At 38.0% G+C, this 20574-nt stretch overlaps 1 protein-coding gene across 1 annotated transcript in view; it reads left to right on the plus strand.

Moving 5' to 3' along the window:
- The window catches only part of NSF (N-ethylmaleimide sensitive factor, vesicle fusing ATPase), a 141008-nt gene that overhangs the window by 98498 nt on the left and 21936 nt on the right, over positions 1-20574 (plus strand). Inside the window, exons 15-17 of the mRNA XM_081804802.1 lie at positions 1780-1913; positions 14408-14474; positions 16930-17009. Coding sequence (XP_081660928.1) covers positions 1780-1913; positions 14408-14474; positions 16930-17009 — 281 coding nt within the window. The remainder of the gene's footprint in view (positions 1-1779; positions 1914-14407; positions 14475-16929; positions 17010-20574) is intronic.

Here is a 20574-nt window from a genome sequence, read left to right on the forward strand (position 1 = left end):
GGGAGGGTCAGAGGGAGAAGCAGAGTCCCCGCTGAGCAGGGAGCCCGATGCGGGACTCGATCCCGGAACTCCAGGATCATGACCTGAGCCGAAAGCAGACGCTTAACCGACTGAGCCACCCAGGCGCCCAAGTAGACCATTTTGAGAAATATGTAGGAGAGAGAATAAAAGAGACTTCATTATTATTATTATTAATTATTAATCATAATTAAGCTAACATTCTTTGGACTGTTATTTGCTAGTCACTCTATTGGCACTCTACACTTATTATCTTATTTAAACCCCACTTCAATCCTCTGAGGGCAGATGCTTCTGTTAGGTCTATTTGGTAGATGGGGAAGCTAAACTTAGAAATATTAAGTAACTAGATTGAATATGAGGAAGAGTTATCAAATCGCCAGGTTTCTACACGACCTGGTAAATGGTGCTGTTTACTAATATTGGGAACACTAGTGGAGAAGAACATTTCAGGAAGAAAGATTATGAGTTCAGTTTTGGATATGTTGAGTTTGAGGTTCCTATAGGATAATTGAATTGGAAATGTTGAGCAGCCCATTGGATATGTGTGCTCAGAAGAGAGGTCTGGCTGGCAATAACATTCATGAGTGTCTGTATATAGACTGTTGAATCCATAGGAGTTGGGTGAGGTTACTTACAGAAGGGGTGTAAGTTGAAAAGAAAAGGGGGCCTAGAACTGATCTCTGAGGTGTGTCAACATTTAAAAACCAAGTAGATCAGGAAGAGTTGACAAAGGAGACTGAGCAAGAGGTAAGAGGGAGAGAAAGAGAAGGAGCTATCACAGAAGTCAAGAAAAGTATTTTTAAAAAAGAGGAGTTATCCATTGTATCAAATATTCCTAAGAAGCCAACAGATAAAGTGTCTGTTGGATTTGGTGACGTGGAGGTCATTGGTGACCCAGATGGGAGCCTGTTCCATGTAATGGCAATGGAAGCCAGAGGGTTGGTTTGAGGATGGAGGGAAAATGAAAAGTGAAGGTGGTCAGCATAGATAATTATTTAGAGAAGTTTCATTTTGAAGGGAGAAGGAGCGGTGTTGAGGGGTGTGAGCCCAGGAAGAGTTTTTTGCTTTGTTTATTAAACTGTTAGGTAGACTAAAGCATGCTGAGATGCTGTTGGACAGACCGTAGGGAAGAGCAAGAGATAGAACAAATGGGGAAGAGGAATCAGTCAGTGTCAGGTTCCTGAGAAGATGGGAAGGAAGAATTGGTTGGTTTATGGATGGAAGAGAAGGGAAAGAGGAGATGTCCAAATACAGATACGTTTATAGATTTGGTTGCCTTTATGAGAAGGCCTAACTAAATCTTTAAAATGTTAGCTTTTTAAGTCACATTTGCTTCAATAAGGCATTTTTTCCCTGTCCCCAATGTCATCTCCTAAGAAGATCATATTTTTTTGTTAGACATATGATTTGATGGAACTAATAATATGAGTACGGATATGCATTTGAATGCATTCTTTTTTTTTTTTTAAGAAACGAAACCCTTGCATTTTATATATTTAGCCAGAAGTTTGAAAGATTAAGACTGTGAGAAAGAAAGAAGGAATGTATTTCATCATACCTTTCAGAAATGCTAATCAGTTCATTAAGTTTAGTTGCTAATAAATAAGAGAAAACATGTCTGCTATGAAATTGTGTCAGGAAATGTTAATGAGCAACTAGTTGAGACCTCAGTACATTGTGGATAAACGTTTAAACTTGTCTTATTCCCCTTTGCTTAGGTTGGCTTTTTTCCCCTGACGTGCTCCTATCTTTATGCAGGCCCTCCTCATAGTGGGAAGACTGCTTTAGCAGCGAAGATTGCAGAGGAATCCAACTTCCCCTTCATCAAGATCTGTTCTCCTGATAAAATGATTGGCTTTTCTGAGACAGCCAAGTGTCAGGCCATGAAGAAGGTATCAAGATTTTTACTTTCATTTTAATCTCCTATCTCTTAGATACGTGTGTGTACACATGTACCTGTATATCTATCTTTGTACATGTACATATGTAAAAGCCATAGCAACTATATTCTTCTCAAGTGGAACTAAATTATCAGCAGAATTTGGGAGGAAACAATCATTGTTTTAGGTAGATTTAACTTTGTATTGCATTCTTATTAGCATTTTTTAATCTTCCAAATTATGTGGGGTTTTTTAAAGATTTATTTGAGAGAGAGCAAATGATTGGGGGGAGGGGCAGAGAGAGAGAGAGAAGCAGACTCCCCACTGAACAGGGAACCCGATTTGGGGCTTGATCCCAGGACCCTGAGATCATGACCTGAGCCGAAGGCAGATGCTTAACCAACTGAGCCACCCAGGTGCCCCCAAATTATGTTTTGTTTAATACATATTACAGTTAATTTTCATTTCTTAAGTTTGTATTGACTTGATTGAAAGAAAGATCAAGTTAAAAGTATTTGAGTAGAGGGACACTTGGGTGGCTCAGTCGGTTAAGCATCCCACTCTTGATTTCTGCTGAGGTCATGATCTCAGGGTCCTGGGATTGAACCCTCCGTTGGGCTCTGCGCTCAGTGCAGAGTCTGCTTGTACCTCTCCCTTTGCTCCTCCTCTTGTTCACTTTCTCTCTCTCTCTCTCTCTCTCTGTGTCCCTCTAAAATAAATAAATCTTTTTTTTAAAAAAGTATTTGAGTAGAGTGGAGCAAACTCACTTAGGATTTTTTTTTTTAATCAGTGTACAAAATCGCACTGTTTAGGGTCAATTAGGTTGACTTTGTAGTTTGGAAAAGAATAGAGGTACATCTTTGGAAAGATATTCTCAAAACCCCTACAAAGGGATGATGGTCCTTTAGGACAATCAGAGTTTGCTTGTCAACTTAACACAGCCCTCATCCTTCTTCCTATCTCTAAGTGCCATTTGTCACCTTAATGCAGCTGCTTTGAACCGTCAGGGAAAGTTAGAGCAACATAGAATAGAATCCTAGAGCTGAAAGGACTCTAAGACCATCTGGTCCATCTCTTACATTCAAGCAAGTGCCATGTATGGCTTCTAGGATAGTAAGTGGCTACTCTTTAAAAACAACAAAAGTCACTGATGAAGATGTAATGACTGTTTCATGTCACTTGGTAGCCTGTGTTCCCAGATATTCTGATTTGGTATACTCCCAGACAGTGAAGAAGTTATTTTTTTATATCTAGTTGAAGTATTTCTTTTACTTAAATCCGATTTTTCATGCTTGATCTTTCATAGATATAAACTGACTGTTAAAGAGATGTGGGAAAATCAGAATCCGAGAAAAGAGCTTTGAGAATTGGGGTGCTGTCTAATAAAGACAGCTCTGGAATTCTTTAACCTTGCTCCTAGGCCCCCACTTTATAAAGATAGAGGATACAGTTACTTTAGGTTTTTTTAAGGGAAGAGACTGAAGAGGAAAGATAATATTTTAAAATAAGCAGACTCCAAAAAAATGTAAGTTTGAGAAGTTAGCTTCTTATTTGTGCAGATGGCAGAAGACTGTTCGAGTAGCATGCTTGAAATGGATGGAGGGGGCAGAGCTTGAACCAGGATTCTTGTCCTGTACACTGTACCATCAAGACAAATATTCTATGGGGTGCCTGGGTGGCTCAGTTGGTTAAGCATCTGCCTTTGGCTAAGGTCATGATCCCAGCGTCCTGCGGCGGGCTCCCTGCCCTGTGGGGAGTCTGCTATCCCTCTCTCTCTCCCTCTGCCCCTCCCCCTGCTTGTACTCTCTCTCTCAAAATAAAATAAATAAAATCTTTTTAAAAAGATAAATATTCTATATAAAAGCCTTTGAAGTTGAGTGTGAAAGAGAGGAAAATGTTGCCAGACAGAAAAAGAACTTAAATATCATAGTCTGTTTATCTGTGTCTGAGGTGAAACCAGTAGTATCTCTCCTTCTGGGGAAAATCTAGACAGAATCACTAGAACCAGTAACTTCCTTAATGTAGGTGGGGGTGGCTTTTCTTTGTTTTTTTCCCCCTCTGAGGGAACCTAAACTTCCTCTGGTGAAACTTTAAATAATAGCCCTTGGAATCTGTGGCCATTGAATGTAGCATTTAATTGAACAGCTAATTCTGTTCGCATTTCCCTAACTCCCATCTATTCCTTGTACTTGCTCAAAAGTAGTAGTCTTCCTTGCAGATGGTAAATTACTGCATTGCTTTTCACCAGCTGCCAGCTTCTACCTCAGATGTCCTCTGAGATGTGGGTGGAATGGTCCTAGTTTTTCTATAAAGTTTTAAAAAAGCACTTTAGGCTCCTACAGATCAAAGCTGCTTTGTAAGTGTGAGATATTATCATTTTTATTATTTTAATCTCTTGCAAATTGACTTGAGGGGGGAAGGTAATGTGTGCTGGGTTTAGAGGCTTAAATGGTTAAATTAATGGCTTAATAACTTATGATTTAATCTTTAAATTGTTAAAGCCTTTCAAGGTAGACTTTTAGATGAGTGGAAGGCTAAGGAATAGAAAAATAAGTGTCTATACAAGCTTATTCAAAATTGTTTCGATTCATGATTCACTGTCTGGATCATCCATATACCCTTAAAGTTACAAAAATTATTTCCATGTCACCAGTATAATAAATTCATATTAGACTTTTTGGTTTTCTCGGGGGGAAAAAAAATGTCATTCCCTTTAACTAAGTACAGTAACAGAAAAAAGAATGAGGCATAGGTGTCTTAGAAATATATTAGAAATATTGCAAAATCTTTCCCTGCAAGTAGTTTTCACATTGTTGCCTAATGATAGGTTGACAAAAGCCTGCGGGCTCAAACCAGTCTAAAGGTGCTAAGTCTTCCAGGCTGCTTTTGAAAATGAAAATGCCATTCCTCAGTACTTCTAGCCTACCTCCCACTGCTGTTCTCTTCCCTTCATTTTTAGTGTTAGGATAGTAAGATACTTTCTTTCTTTTTTTCAGAGCACAAATAATCTATAATTTTTTATCAATTCTGGAAAGACATTTCTTTCCTTTTACGTGCTGCTCCTCCTCAAAGATGCAGCTTTTCTAATCACAAAAATAATTTAGAAAATATAGAAAAGAGCACAGAAGAAAAAAAAAAAGGACTCCATATTTGTCCTTCAGTTTTCTTCTATACTCAGACACACACACATTGTTTATTGGGGATCACATTGGACATACTGTTTTAAACATGCTTTTTTCACTTAATATATTATGGCTTTTTTTTTTTCAGTGTCGTTAAAATGTATTTCAGTATTACGTTAATAGCTGTATAGTATTCGTTTAAACATTCCCCTTTTGCTGAACATTTAGTTTGTTTCCAGGTTTTTTCACAATTAAAAAAAATATTCTGTAGAACCACCAAACTAGGGAAATCACTACTCCCCATTTTCTTACTAGATTTTTCTAAGAGTAGCATCATATTTTAATGGCTGAGAACTTGGGCTTAGGTTTCAGATAGATCTGCCTTTGAATCCCAGCTCCACCACACTTACCAGGCCTTATAGTCACTTAACCTATAAGCCTCTGTTTTGCCGCCTATGAAATGAAGATAATATTCAGAATTAAATGAGATGATAATCTATGTAGAGTATCATGCAGTGCCTTGGGATATCATATGTGCTCAATAAAGTGTAGTGGTTATTTTTACATATCATTAATACTGTATATACATTTCCGGTTACTTCCTTAGGATAAATTCTCAGAATTGGGATTGCTAAAGTAAAAACATAAATATTTTGAAGATTTTTGATAAATATTGGTATCAAAACTCTTATGTAAAAATACTGCTGATTTATAAAGTCCACCTCTTCAAAAAGTTGTACTGATTTACACTCGCAGCCCCATCATGTGAGTGAGTGTCCATTGCCTTGGACACTCACCCATACTTGATGTTATTAAAATTTTTTTTTTTTGCCAGGGTGCCCGGCTGGCTCAGTCGATGGAGCATGTGCCTCTTGATCTCGGGGTTGTGGGTTCAAGCTCCATGTTGGGTGTAGAGATTACTTGAAAATAAAATCTTTAACAATTAATTAAAATCTTTTTTGCCAATTTGAGAGGTAAAAGATTAGCATTTAAAATTATTTCTTCAGCTACATTTTAATGACTAAGTGCTCAAGTTAAAAGATTTTTTTTTTTTTTTTAAAGATTTTATTTATTTATTTGAGAGAGAGAGAATGAGAGACAGCATGAGAGGGAGGAGGGTCAGAGGGAGAAGCAGACTCCCCGCCGAGCAGGGAGCCCGATGCGGGACTCGATCCCGGGACTCCAGGATCATGACCTGAGCCGAAGGCAGTCGCTTAACCAACTGAGCCACCCAGGCGCCCAAGTTAAAAGATTTTTTAAGTGTTTTGTAATGGCAGTAGTTGGTGAAACTCAGAAATATTATAATTTCATATAGTTTAACACATTAATTTTTGTTAAAGAGAGGTGGTCTGATTTGTTGATTCATAGAACATCTTTATATACCATTTTATTACTTAAACCAAGAGGTAAGAGTTTTTGTTAGTAGAGAGGGTCATTCGGCTTGCTTTAATGAGTATCTTAGATTTAATTACAACTAATTGTAATTAAGCTATTGCTTCTTGTTCACATATGGATGGTGCTAAAATACATGAAAGTGGTTTATTTTCAATTAATTTAAATTTTACCTTGTACTTCTCTTAATTTGCTTAATAAATCCTTTCTCCATGGATAAACTCCTCAACACTGCCATTATCCTCACATTGGGGGGTGGGGTGGGCGGAGATACCATATGTTCCATTAAGATGTTTGAAGTGTTTACAGATCATCTTCTCCCCCATTTTATGTTTTTTCCCAACTCCATTCTATTTTTAAATTTCAGTTCCTTTATCCATATTCACATCTATATTTTTTTAAAATCTATTTTACTAGTTCTATTAGTGCCATTAAATGAACAAAAGAACAAAATGATAGAGTTTGATTTTAATTAATTACCTAATCTTGATGCTTTCTGAGTACACAATCAGTACAGAGATGAAATAGAACAATCCGATGTGACTAAATTGTTTGAACAAAATTAAGTAAGAATATCAGTGATTTATAAAACTACTCATTAATAACATAATATAGTCTTGTTTTTAAAGGACTGAAAATTATTGGAAGAAATTTTCCTTTCCACTAGCTTTGCAGGAAGGAAATAATCTTCTTTGAATATCCTCCTGTAAATCCCACTGCAAATTGTAGTCTGTACAGAACAGAATCATGGTGCCTAATCCTCCTCTTTTCATGGTTTAGTCCATACAAAGAGCAGAGCTGGAAATTGGATCTTTTGACAGCAGTTACTAAGCAACAGAATTTGGATGTTTTTGGTTAACATCCTAATATATCATGTAGCTGATTTGTCGAAGTTTGTGCATGTATTAACTGAGAGAAGTGGACACTCCAGAAGTGCCTACTGGTCCCCATAGGGCTGGGGGGTAGTCGCGTGTTGTTTTGTTTAATACACTTTGTCTTTTGGCGTTTGTATCTCTTCGGCACACAAAGGAGGATGGTGCAACCTTTAGTAGAACTTTCAGACCTTGTGACTTTTTATATTATTAAGAATACCCCACTCTGTGGTTTGTGTTATGTGAAAAATGTAAGAATTTTTCCTGAAAAGCAGGGAGAACAAATGAGGGATTTTAAGGTCATTCCAGGAAGCTTTAGTGCTTTGCCAAAAGTTTAGGTCCACTTCCTGAGGCAGTTTCATTAGAAGACAGCTAATGTTTGCTTGGTCTACTCCCAAGTTATTTTTAGAAACTAGAGATTATTACTGATAGCACCGATTTGAATTTGCTCATTTACGTTTTTATATGCTACCAAATATGATTAGGGTATGCTTTCAACTAATTGCTGACAGATTTACTGCATTAGGGATTTTCTAAGTCATCAGATTCCTACTGTCATCAGATTCCTAACTAGGTATTTCACGCCAGCCACTTCGGAATTGAGATGAACTCTTTCAGCCTCAGAAGAACCAGAGAATTTGGCTTCACTTACCTCAGAGCACTAACGAGTTTATAGAAAATGGAGGACGGAATCCACTTAGAACACGCTTTGCTGTGGTTTGTGATTCTGAAAGGCTGGGATTAACATGGAGCTAATGCTGGCGTGTTCCCATTTGTATTCATGTAGACTCCAGAATCGGCAGCTGCTGCCCCTCCCCTGCACACAGGTGGCTGCTAGCTTGTCTGTAGATTCCAGGAGTGGGCTCTGTGCCTAGAGAGCTTGCAGTGGCCTTGAGGACCATATTCAGACCTGCCCCAACCCCTGTGTGGCAGGAGCCCCGTGCCTCCCTTTCCTCCCTGCTTGCGTGGTGCATCCAGCATGTTCTTGCCTTCAGCCCAGTCTCCTCGCATTTTAGTTTGTCTTTTATGACCTAGTACCTGCCTTTACACACAAGAGGGGTGGTACCAGAGAGCAGAAATAGACTGTGGGATTCTGTGTTTTCTAGAGATCCTATTCATCTTCTAGAATAGACCTCTCATTATGTCCATGTTGATGGAAGGCCATTCTTTCACACACTTTTTCTTTCTTCAGTTCTTCAGATTCTTTTTCTTTAGTCTTCTCTTTCAGATTTCTCACTGGACTGTAAGACTACATGCATTGATAATTTTACCTGCCCTACAGGAAACGTCCTGATAAAACTAGGTGACCAGACACATTCCAGTTTGCTTTGAGCAATCCTGGTTTTTACCTGTTATTCCAGCATTATTAACAGCGCCCCCCCTTTCATATGTCCTGGTTTGCATGATAACTATTTATCTGATCCCCAGCTGATAACCTCTCCAACAAGAAAAGGCTTAAGCGTCATACATTTATCTTACTAAATGAGAGGATCTGAATTTAAATTGATTTTTAAAGAGTCTTTGGCATACATCCACTAGCTCCAGCTTCAGCCCACCTGCCTAACTGTCGTTTGGCGTCGTTTGATCTGGAGCAGGCACTGTGTCTGCCGGGTGCTGTTAGCAGGGGCAGGTTTGGCACTTCGGTTATAGTGGGCAGTTTGTACAATTTTATTTTTTTCTGCATCTTTCTTTCTGGTACTTCGCCTCCTTTTTGGGTTTATCTACCTAAAGTTATGGTAGAACTTCCCAGCTCACCATGTAAATCTCTCACTTACATTTTCACCTGGCAGCTAATCGCACGTACTTGCCACACCAATCTGAGCGTCTTCTTAGTGAACGTTGGGCTGGGGCCTGGGCCAGAGGGTGAGGAGTGGAAGGGGCTGAGGAGCCTAGGCGGAAAACAAGGATCCAGAGGAAGAATGGTGACCTTATATTACACTAGTGACTAGGTAAGGTAAAGAATTATATGTGTAAGAAGTGAAAGGGGTGTGTGTATTTAAATTAGAGCAGAGTTGCTACCCAAAGGAGTTTCAGTTGACCTGTCAACTGAAACTGGTCAAGTTACAACTGGAATTGCACAGTCTTTGTCATGGTTAGTAGGTTGTTAAGAGAGTTAGCCCTGAGTGCTCCTCTCCTCATGATAGTAATTAGTACATTAAGAGCTGTCTGTAAAAAAAAAAAAAAAAAACCTACATTAAATGACTGCCGTAGGTACTTTTCTTCTCAAATCTTATAGATAAATCATGCAGTCAGCTATGAAGTGATTTATAATGCTTCATGAACACAGTATCTGAGATAAATTGGTGAAACAGCATACAGTTTATCATTAGTTTTGACCCCAGCAAACTGAGTTCCTGTAGCCATGTAAGCTCTATACTCTCCTTGAGAAGGGAGAAGGGCTGACTCGGGAAAAATGGAGTACTGCAAATAGCCAGTCCACCATCCCAGGCCCCTGTGGCTCTAATCCACCCTAGTACAGCCTGACAGATGGAATTACATGCTTGCATCAGAGCCTTTAGTAGAATTCTGAGAAATGATTTGAAGAGCAAACATTATTTTCAGTGACCCTTAACATCACCGGAATTTATAGGATACCACATTGACTGCTATCTTGGTCCAGTCTTCAAAAAAAACATAGCCAAGAACCACTGTGAAACTACTTCTAAACTTTTCTCCTGTCTTGTATTCACCAACTCAAAGCTTGATCATTATGTATCAAGAGGCTGAAATGTCCCATTTTTCTTCTCTTTTTTGGGGGGGTAGGTGATACAGAGAGAGGTAAAGGGCTCTTCTTTCCCTGCTCTTTACATGTACCTATGATCCATCGCCAAACCAGCGTCTCTTCTGTCCTCTATTTCAGTAGCCAAACCAGAAAGAACCCTCAACTCTAGTTTCTTCCTCATTACCACACCCATTCATCACCAAGTCCTTTCAGTTCTGCCTCCTAAATATCTCTAGAATCCATCCGTTTATCAGAACACCCATTCCCCTTCCCACCTCCAGACCACATTATCTTTCACCTGGAGTTCTAAAGTATTAAACAATGATTAATTACTTCCTTCTGATGCTTTTCTGTATATCAGCGAGAAAAATGTTTCTAAATCATAAACCTGACGTGGTGGTGCATTGTTTCAAATCCTTTAGTGGCTTTTTATTGCCTTTATAATAAAATTTCAACTGGTATGAAATTTTTAAGACCCTCCATGTCCAGGCTCTTTTGTCACCTCTTCTGCTTCATCTCTCACCTACCATTCCCCACGCATACCACACTAATACCTCTTCATTTTAATTCTTTTTTTTTTTTTTAAAGATTTTATTTATTTATTTGACAGAGAGAGACACAGTGAGAGAGGGAACACAAGCAGGGGGAGTGGGAGAGGGAGAAGCAGGCTTCCTGCGGAGCAGGGAGCCCAATGTAGGGCTCGATCCCAGGACCCTGGGATCATGACCTGAGCTGAAGGCAGATGCTTAATGACTGAGCCACCCAGGTGCCCCTCTTCATTTTAATTTTTATTGACTATATGTCAGTTCCTACAATGCTCCTGAATTTTCTCGCTCTGAGCCTCCTAATATTCAGTGCACTCTGCTTGAAACACTTTCTTCCCCATTTTCCACTGATTGTTTATCCTTCGGATCTCAGCTTAAATGCCACTTTCTAAATTTAGGATACCAGCATTGACTCCGTAATCCTCCATGTTGGTTAGGATAGGCTAAGTTTTGCTGCAGTAAGGAGCAACCCCCAAATCTCAGTGGCTTAACATAACAAAGTTTATTTCTTGCTCATACTGCATGTCCATCATGGCTCAGAGGAGGAGCTCTGCTCATTGTAGCTTCTCAGAGACTCAAACTAACACATAATAGAAGCTCCCTCTCACATGTGAGATCATGATAGCCAAAGCAGGATAAAGGGAATATGGTGAACCATGCAGTAGCTCTAAAGCTCCTTTTAGAAAATTATGTATATTCAGTCATATTTCATTAGCTGAAGCAAGCCCCATAGTCATCCCTGCCTTGAGAGGGGGTGGGGAACATGCTAGAAAGAAAATCAGTATATGTGTGGGTATCCCCAACGACTGCCACAGCTCTTTTGTGTACACTACCATCTCATCTTGTATTTCCTCCAGCATAGTAGTGTCATGCTTTATTATGGTTACCTGTGACCTATTTCCCCTACTCCAAGCTTTGGGAAGGTATGATCATATTTGTCTCATTCATTACTCTCTCCATTGCCTTCATTGATGCTTAACGTGTAATGGCAATTCGAAAATATTTGTAACACTCCGAGATTTGGTATTTAGCCTGTTATTCTTTTACTTCTGCCATTTCTCCTTGAGGTCTCTTCCCCTCTCATGGTTTCAGCGTCACTGCCCGGAAGGTGAGCTCCATACCCTGACTTCAGTCATATGTCTCCAGCTACTCACTTGATATTTCTGCTTGAATATAAAATGCATATTTATGGGGTGCCTGGGTGGCTCAGTCGGTTAAGCATCTGCCTTGGGCTCAGGTCATGATCCCAGGGTGCTGGGATCAAGCTTCACATCGGGCTCCCTGCTCAGTGGAGAGTCTGCTTCTCCCTCTCCCTCTACCCCTTCCCTCTGCTCATGCACTCGCTCTCAGTCTCTCAAATAAATAAATAAAATCTTTAAAAAACAAAATAAAATGCATATTTATTCTTGCAGTCAATATTTATTGATTACTTTCTGGTAAGGCATTATATTAAATGATATGAGGATACAGAGATAATTAAAATAGTACTTGCTTTCCCAGTGCTTATATTCTAGTATAATACAAGGAAGAATGTAATGAATCCTTAATATGTACACAATATACAAAATGCTGTACCAGAGCAGAACAGAGACAAGTGATCTATGGCAAGATGGAGTTAGAACTTGTGTTGTTTCAACCACTGAATTCACTGGGCAAGTATAAATACTGTTCTGTGCCGGGTCCTCGAGATGACATGAATCAAGTTTTTATCCACCTCACAATCCAATGGGGAGACAGGTAGGTAGCTGAGGATGAAAGGGTAAATGCGATTTTAACACAATATGGGAGAGTGACTGAGGGGTAAAGGGGATGGTGCAAAGGAAAGCAACAGAGGCTTTCTTTCATATAGGCATACAGGAAACATTTATTAAGCACCAGTGCAGTGTCAGACATTGAATACATAATACTGAGGACATAATCCCTACCTTAAAGAACTGATAGTGTGTTGGGAGGAACTTACCATCTGGATTGCCAACATGAGTTGATTTGTGTTTTGTTTTTTTTTTTAAAGATTTTATTTATTTATTTGAGAGAGAGAGAATGAGAGACAGAGAGCATGAGAGGGAGGAGGCCAGAGGGAGAAGCAGACTCCCTGCCGAGCAGGGAGCCCGATGCGGGACTCGATCCCGGGACTCCAGGATCATGACCTGAGCCGAAGGCAGTCGCCCAACCAACTGAGCCACCCAGGCGCCCGAGTTGATTTGTTTTGCCATGTTTTTGTTTTGCATCTTTGAGGGTGACTTTTGAGCATAAAAAAGACCATGTATAGCTAATTTAAGGTTTAAAAAATGAAAAATCAACATATTAAAATTTTGTAATTTAAAACCTAGTTTTTTAACACAAAAGAAAACAAACTTTAAAAAAGTCCAGTCACATCTCTTATTCTATTTGTAGGTCTAGTGAAATTTAGCAGTTCAAAGGGGACTTTTACAGCTTAATTAAATTTCTTTAAATATTTTAAACTGTATTTACACATTTAAAATGTTTTATTTTCTCTTTGAAGTACTTCAGTTGTTTGTCTAACAAAACATTGAGTTTCAAAGTAACTATAATTATATTTATTTAGTAATAAATTAAAATACAACTAATAATATAAATATGGTGCATCTTAGATTATCTTTACCATTTGTAAGGCTATTAAATTTATCTTTTACCTTCCAACGTAAAAGTTTATCAAAATGAATTATTCAGTGGCATATTTAAATTGAACTAGTAAGGCTAATCTATTAATCTTGACAGGGTAAATTTTCTTAATTGTTACAGATACTTTCGAGACCAAGTATACACAAGTTGTCTTTAAATTTAATATGAAAAATATTAATACTGAAGACGTGATTTACTTTATTTCTGTGCCTAATACTTAATTATCTCTGGTTAAAAGATAACCACAAAAGAATATTATGCCACCCCAAGCAAGATGGGTGGAGGGTGTGGTTACCATCTTGGTGCATTGAGGTTATTTATCAACCAGGGAGACTGGGCTGGGATGCAGAAATTAATTCTTACCGTTGACATCCATGGGGTGCCCTGAACCCCAGTTATAGCCCCTAGAATAGGAACCCCCACATTTATGAAAAGGCTGGTCTCAAGGCTGAGGGCATTTACGTCCAACTTATACATAGATTAAGTCTTCTGTCTGGCTTGAAATTGCTACATCCTTGTCAGGATATAATAGCTTCCTTTACTGCTTGCTTTAATTTGCATTTCTTTCACTGTCTTAAGACAGTGTACTATTATCTTTTGTCTGGTTCTAAAGATACATTTGTCTAATCCTTTATAACCAACCTTAATTCTTCCGCGAACATTTTGACCATTATGGTCTGATTTGAGTGAACAGGATTCTGTTCTCTTAGTGTTGTTCCTGCTTAACAGGGCCACAGTTCTCACCAATAATAAAACGACATTCAGTTTTATTCTACCCATCCCTTGTGGCTCCATCTAGCTCTTGAGTCACAACACTGAAGTCACGCTCCTGACATAGGAGAGACCATTGTGATATACTTGATGGGATTTGTCAGTTGATTCATGACCAGCTGCTCCTCAGCATGCCCAGGTGTGACACATCCAGCTCGTGGGGCTGAAAACAGCATTACCCTTCTCCTTGCTCAGCCAAGATCCATTTGTGTCATCTTGAGCAAGTCATTTAACTGTTTGGGCCTCAGTTTCCTCATTTTTAAGTTGTAAGAACTCTTAGTTTTAAAATCCTATTATCTGTTAAATTCTAATGTAGGAGAGCCTGAATATTGGTGTTTTACTGTGTTTCGTGTAGGCATTACTCAAGAATTAACTAAATTTTATCTTCTTGGAAATTATGGAGAGCAGTGAGATAATAAATGGTTTTACTTTCTTCCAGATCTTTGATGATGCATACAAATCCCAGCTTAGTTGTGTGGTTGTGGATGACATTGAAAGACTGCTTGGTAAGTCATAACCTCTGACATTGTACTATCTTTGCGACATTACACTAATGTCTCACAAAGTCCAAGAGAAAAATAACAGGTATTTATAAACTATAGGGCAATAAGAATACTTTCCTTTGTCTTACAAGGAATTATGTTATATCTGAAGTCAGTGATGGTATTCATGTTAAATATGCCTTATGACCGTAACTCCATCATAAACTGCTTTCCCGTCAGGGCCCACACCTCATATTATTTTGTTTCTTCCACAGAGTTCTCTACCCCTAGTAAATGATTAGTAGTTTCCATTGATGGATATATTTGCTATTTAGTACCTCTGAGCTTGCCTGTACCCCAGAATTTCCACTTAGGAACTTCGACAGAACTAAGGGAAGAAGGGCCTGTGAATGGAGTGAAATAACACTTGGGAGAAGCTGCAAGTTCTCTTGTACCTCAGTCTCTGTTTTATAAGAACGAGTCCCTGTTATAATGCATTTATTCCAGATTTACCTAATTTTTGCAATGAAATCAAATGTGCCTGTTTTATAAGAACAGAGGCTGTGTTCCCTTCCTTACTTATCCCATTGAGTAATTGTGCAGACAAAAATGGGGTAACAGTGTTGAAAACATTCTGAAATGTTTACAGGTGCTGTATAGTTAAAAAAATTTTTTTAAATATTGATTACCCATCTCTTATGCTAAAATGCACTGCTACAGGGGCGCCTGGGTGGCTCAGTCGTTAAGCGTCTGCCTTCCGCTCAGGTCATGATCCCAGGGTCCTGGGATCGAGCCCCGCATTGGGCTCCCTGCTCCGTGGGAAGCCTGCTTCTCCCTCTCCCACTCCCCCTGCTTGTGTTCTCTCTCTCGCTGTGTCTCTCTCTGTCAAATAAATAAATAAAATCTTTAAAAAATAAAATAAAATGCACTGCTACAGGATACAAAGATGAATAGTAAGACAGTCCCTGTATGCAACTCATAAGGTGTAATATCCCAGTAAATGCCAGAAAAGTGTTGTTACTTATATTTTATTTCATTTCAAAAATTAGATAAATCTGGAATAAATGCATTATAATAGTGACTCGGGATGCTGTGATAACTGTATTGAAATTGAACCCACATGGTGACTTCATAAACTTCTGAAAATACTACCCAACACCTGAGTAATCCCTTCTTAAGCTATCCAAAATGGTGTAGTAATGATTTCAAGTCAACTGTTCTTACCACATTTTCCTCATGATTTTCAGACTTGCTTCAGGTCCTCCGTTAATTTATTTTCTTGTTTCTTAAGGCAATGTTTGTTATAAAGCAAAGACGTACCTATATGTAATCAGGTGTATCTGAGGTCTTCTTAATGTGATAGTTTTATCTAGTGACCTGGGGTTTTTGGTCTGCTATTTTTGATACATTTCAGCCTAGTTTATAGGATTATTTCTTTAAAAGCTTTTAAGCACAAACTCATAGCTCTGTGTAAATTCCTTTATCTAAACACAATTGAGATGTGTGGTCATAGCAACACTACTATGTCAGGAATGTGTGCCCTCTGAGTATATTTTCACTTGTATGAATAGTTATTATCTGTACTTGTTTGTTCATTTATTCGACAAGTAAGCTGAGCCCTTACTACTGTGCTAGAGTTATTAGGGTCTCAGAAAAAATAAGTAACATGCTGTTGTTGTAACACATTGGTAAAAATTACTGCAAAGTAGAATGTGCTTTGTGTTCTGGATATTCAGAAAAGGGGAAAGATCACTTTTGACTTCAGAGGGCTGGTGCCTGAAGGTAGTTCTAAGCATAAGGCAAGGGTACATATATATGCAGTATGCAGAGAAAGCTGGGGAGGGGCATTTATGCTGAATCTTGAAGAATTAGTAGAAGTTTAGCAGAAAATTTTAGAAAGTTCTCTGTTCTTCACCATCTGAGGACCAGTCTTAGTGACTCTACCATCATTTCAGTTACACTGAAGTACCTTACGTACATTAGTAATTGCCATTTCCCCCTCTACTCATTTTCTAGTATGTGTTGTTGCCTGTGAGCTTACTGTATTACCACAGTTTGCAGTCATTTCTTGGAAATGCTTGGTAAATACACCTGGGTTTTTTTCTTCCTTAAAAAAACAAAAACAACTGTCTCCGAATATTAGACAAAGATATACGCAAACAATGAATCACGGAACACTACATCAAAAACTAATGATGTCATGTGTAGTGATTAACATAATAAAATAAAATTTAAAAAAAAATGTCTACCTGAACTCAAAATGGATATTTAGAAGCTTTTTAAAAAAAATTTACAGATGAGAGTTCTTACATAACCTTTTAAGCTTTTGAGTTATTGCAGATACTATTTTTCTAATTATCGTTAGTTGCATGACAGTTACTTAGGACTATGTTTACTCTTGATGCAGAAAAATCTGAATATTTGGAATATGTGCAGACGTGTATCGAATCCCTAAAACATAGCAATGTTTCTCTTCCAGATTATGTCCCTATTGGCCCTCGATTTTCTAATCTGGTATTACAGGCTCTTCTTGTGCTTCTCAAAAAGGCACCTCCTCAGGTAAAAAATAGCATAAGAAACATTTTCACAGAATTTTTCCAGTAGATTGCATATAATGGTGCAAATAAGCTGCTAAATAAGCGAGCGATCATAAACATAAAATTCTGTTGTTGAGGGGCTTTGGAAAAGTCATCTGGTCTGGCCTTCTGTTTTAAGGTAAATGATTTTCTTAACAGAGAAGTTTCCTTTCTGAATATCCCAAAATCCTAGTTTCGATTAATGTTCTGTTTTTGTTGTTCTATAAATTCCCCAGGATATTACACATCTCTAGCCACCTTCATCTCCCATGAGAGATCATGATATGCATGTAGAAGGGATTGAATATACATTCCCATTTGTTTCATTTGTCATTTGATAGAGATTTTTCCTAAGAAACTGTATTTGGGGATATTTATTTCCTGTAGGCAGATTTTTCTTTTTCTTTTTAAAAAATGTTTACAGTTAAGCTTAAATTATTTCTCTTGTGTCATGTGGCACTTTTGAGGAGGGAGTTCATAGCCAGGATCTTTGTTCATGTGGTTGCATTTTTATTGATGTGGCTACTGGAGACTGGTGATTTTGGTAACTTAACACATTTAAAAGTAATCTATGGGGGTTGGTTAAATATGCTAATTATGTAGAGGCTGCCAGAGCATGTTTGGCTATGACACAAGACAAATTCTCTTGATTGATTTTGTGTGCTGTAACCTTTGAGAAATGCCAAAGACAGATACAAAGGGGTAACTTGAAAAACATCTTAATGTCTATGGGAATCTTGTATTTGAAGTTAGAGATCTTAACTGGGCTGTATGGAAAATATTTCATGTTAAGTTGGTGAATCTGCTTTTTAATTTAACAGTTAAAATTGTGTGTGTGTGTTAGAACTAAAAGTGATGGGTCTTGATTTTCTAGGATATTTTTGGTTTTTTGTATTTCTAGAGTAGTGAAAAGAAACATAAGGTACAACAACCTTGAAAATTTACCATATATATGCACTGTAAGAATTTTGTAATCATTTTTTCATAAACCATCATTCCCAATAATTGGAGTTTTAGCTCATCCTAGATAGGCTGAAGTTAGAGAAGTGAGTATTTTTCCTTTCTCTGATTCCTTCAATAAATATGTAAATAAATAAATCTAAAGTTGCTGGAAAAGGGACACCTGGTTGGCTCAGTCAGTTAAACATCCGACTTTTGATTTTGGCTCAGGTCATGATCCAGGGTCCTGGGATCGAGCCCTGTGTCGGGCTCCCCGCTCAGTGGGAAGTCTACTTGTCTCCCTCTCCCTCTGCTCACACAGGCACACTCACTCTGTCTCTCTCTCTCTCTCTCAAGTAAATAAATAAAATCTTTATAAATAAAGTTGTTGGAAAAAGTAAACCCCAATGTCCGTATATATTACATACAAAAAAATCCTTTCCTATGAAATAGCATTTTAAAAATTATTAGATTGGGAGACTTTCTCCAGGCATTTAAATTTATATCTTATTCAGGGGTGCCTGGGTGGCTCATTTGGTTAAGCAGGTCATGATCCCAGGGTCCTGGAATCAAGTCCCGCTTTGGGCTCATTGCTCAGCAGGGAGCCTGCTTCTTCCTCTACTCCTCCCCCCTGCTCGTGCTCTCTCTCTCTCTATCTCTCAGATAAATTAATTAAATCTTTAAAATATATATATATCTTATTCAGTCTTTAGCTAAAAAGAATTTATGCTAGAAGTCATTTGGGAGAAGGAAGAATAATTTTTCAATGATATTTTTCAAACTCTTTGTCCTTTACATTGTTAAATACATTTATTTAAACAGAGAGACATTCCCTGGTTGAGAATTATTTGTAATCCAGAATAGATACTGATAGAAATAAATAGAGCATATTAAAAAGACTTGCAGCATTTTGATTAAAGACTTAGGAATAACTTTCCATTTTGTAAAAATGTAAAATTCTTGAGGAAAGGAACATTATCTAATATTTTTAAATCTCACAGCGTCTGGCACAAGTTTATACAGATGTACTTCATGAATAACCTATTCAACAAAAAATATAGATAACATACTTCTAAAGATATTTTTTGAGTGCTCATTTTGGTGGGCTTAACTATTTTGTATTGTTGTAATTTATATTTGGCAAGGTATGATTAAAGTGAAAACATTCAAAAATAAATAAATTTCAAATGGCCAACGAGCACATGAAAAGATACTCAACATCATTGGCCATCAGGGAAATGCAAATCAAAGCCACAATGAGATACCACTTCATACCCACCAGGGTGGCTATAACCAAAAAGTCAGATAATAATAAGTGTTGCTGTGCATATGGAGAAATTGAAACCCTTATACACTGCTGGTGGGAATATAAAAATTGTACAGCCTTTGGGAAATAGCCTAGCAGTTCCTCAAAAGGTTAGAGGTAAAGTTACAATATGACCCAACAATTTAGGTATATACCCCAAAGAAATGAAAGTATATGTCCACACAGAAGCTTGTACATGTGTTCAAAGCAGCATTATTCATAACAGCCAAAAAGTGGACACAACCCAGATGTTCACAGATAAACCATGGCATATCCATACAATGGAATATCATTCAGCAATAAAAAGAAATGAAGTCCTGTTACATGCTGCAACATGGATGAACCGTGAAAACATGCTAAGTGAAAGAAGCCAATCATAAAAGACCACAGATTGGTTCCATTTGTATGAAAGGTCCAGAATTGGCAAATCTGTGAAACAGAATCTAGTAGATTCATGGTTGCCTAGGACTGGGAGGGGTGGATAGGGAGAATGAGGGGTGACTGCTAATGGGTGTGGGGTTTCTTTTTGGGGTGTTTCACACGTTCAAAAATTGATCGTGGTGATAGTTGCACATTCTGTGAATATACTAAAAACCATTGAATTGTACACTGTAAATCAGTGAATTGTGTGTTCTATGACTTATATCTCAATAAAACAGATTTTAAAGAAGAAAGTGATTGCAGAAGCTACTTAATTGATGAAAGGAGGGTTATAGGGAGAACTAGAAGCAAGGACTGAGCATCCCAGGTACATGGCCCAACTTGGGAGAAGTCCTAGAAACAGGGATTGGATCATTAAAAAGGGATGTGGAATGCATTTCTCTAAGGACTGAAAAGGAAAGGTATAGGAATATGTAAGGAGTCAAAGATAGATCTGGTTGCCTTAGTGATTGGAAATGGCAGGGATTCTCTTTTAAGGATTACCAGCCTGTCATTAATCAGAATTTGGTGACTCTGACCTGGCCTGCTATATAAGTCCATCAGTGGCCGGAGAAGTTAATGTTTCAAATATCTCTAGTTGGCGTACATTTGACAAGATAAAAATATGCTTTTTCTGTACCACCTTGCTTTTTAAATTAGTGTGTATTCTCTCAGGAGAACAAGGGAAAATTTTCAGGCTGATCCAGTGTCGAGAATATTTGTCTTTCTAAAGTGGAAGCATTCAATTCACCAAACCATTATCCATGTTAGGTTTTTCAGATGTTTTCAATTAAATATTAAAAGTGTATGAATCTGAGTGTGGTAGAGCCACGTAGGATGGTAGAAAACTATTATTTTTATCACTGTCCAGAAAACAGAAGTT

This window comes from Leptonychotes weddellii, chromosome 15, assembly GCF_054177405.1.
Source record: "Leptonychotes weddellii isolate Sample4059 chromosome 15, ASM5417740v2, whole genome shotgun sequence".
In the NCBI taxonomy this organism is placed as follows: Eukaryota; Metazoa; Chordata; class Mammalia; order Carnivora; family Phocidae; genus Leptonychotes; species Leptonychotes weddellii.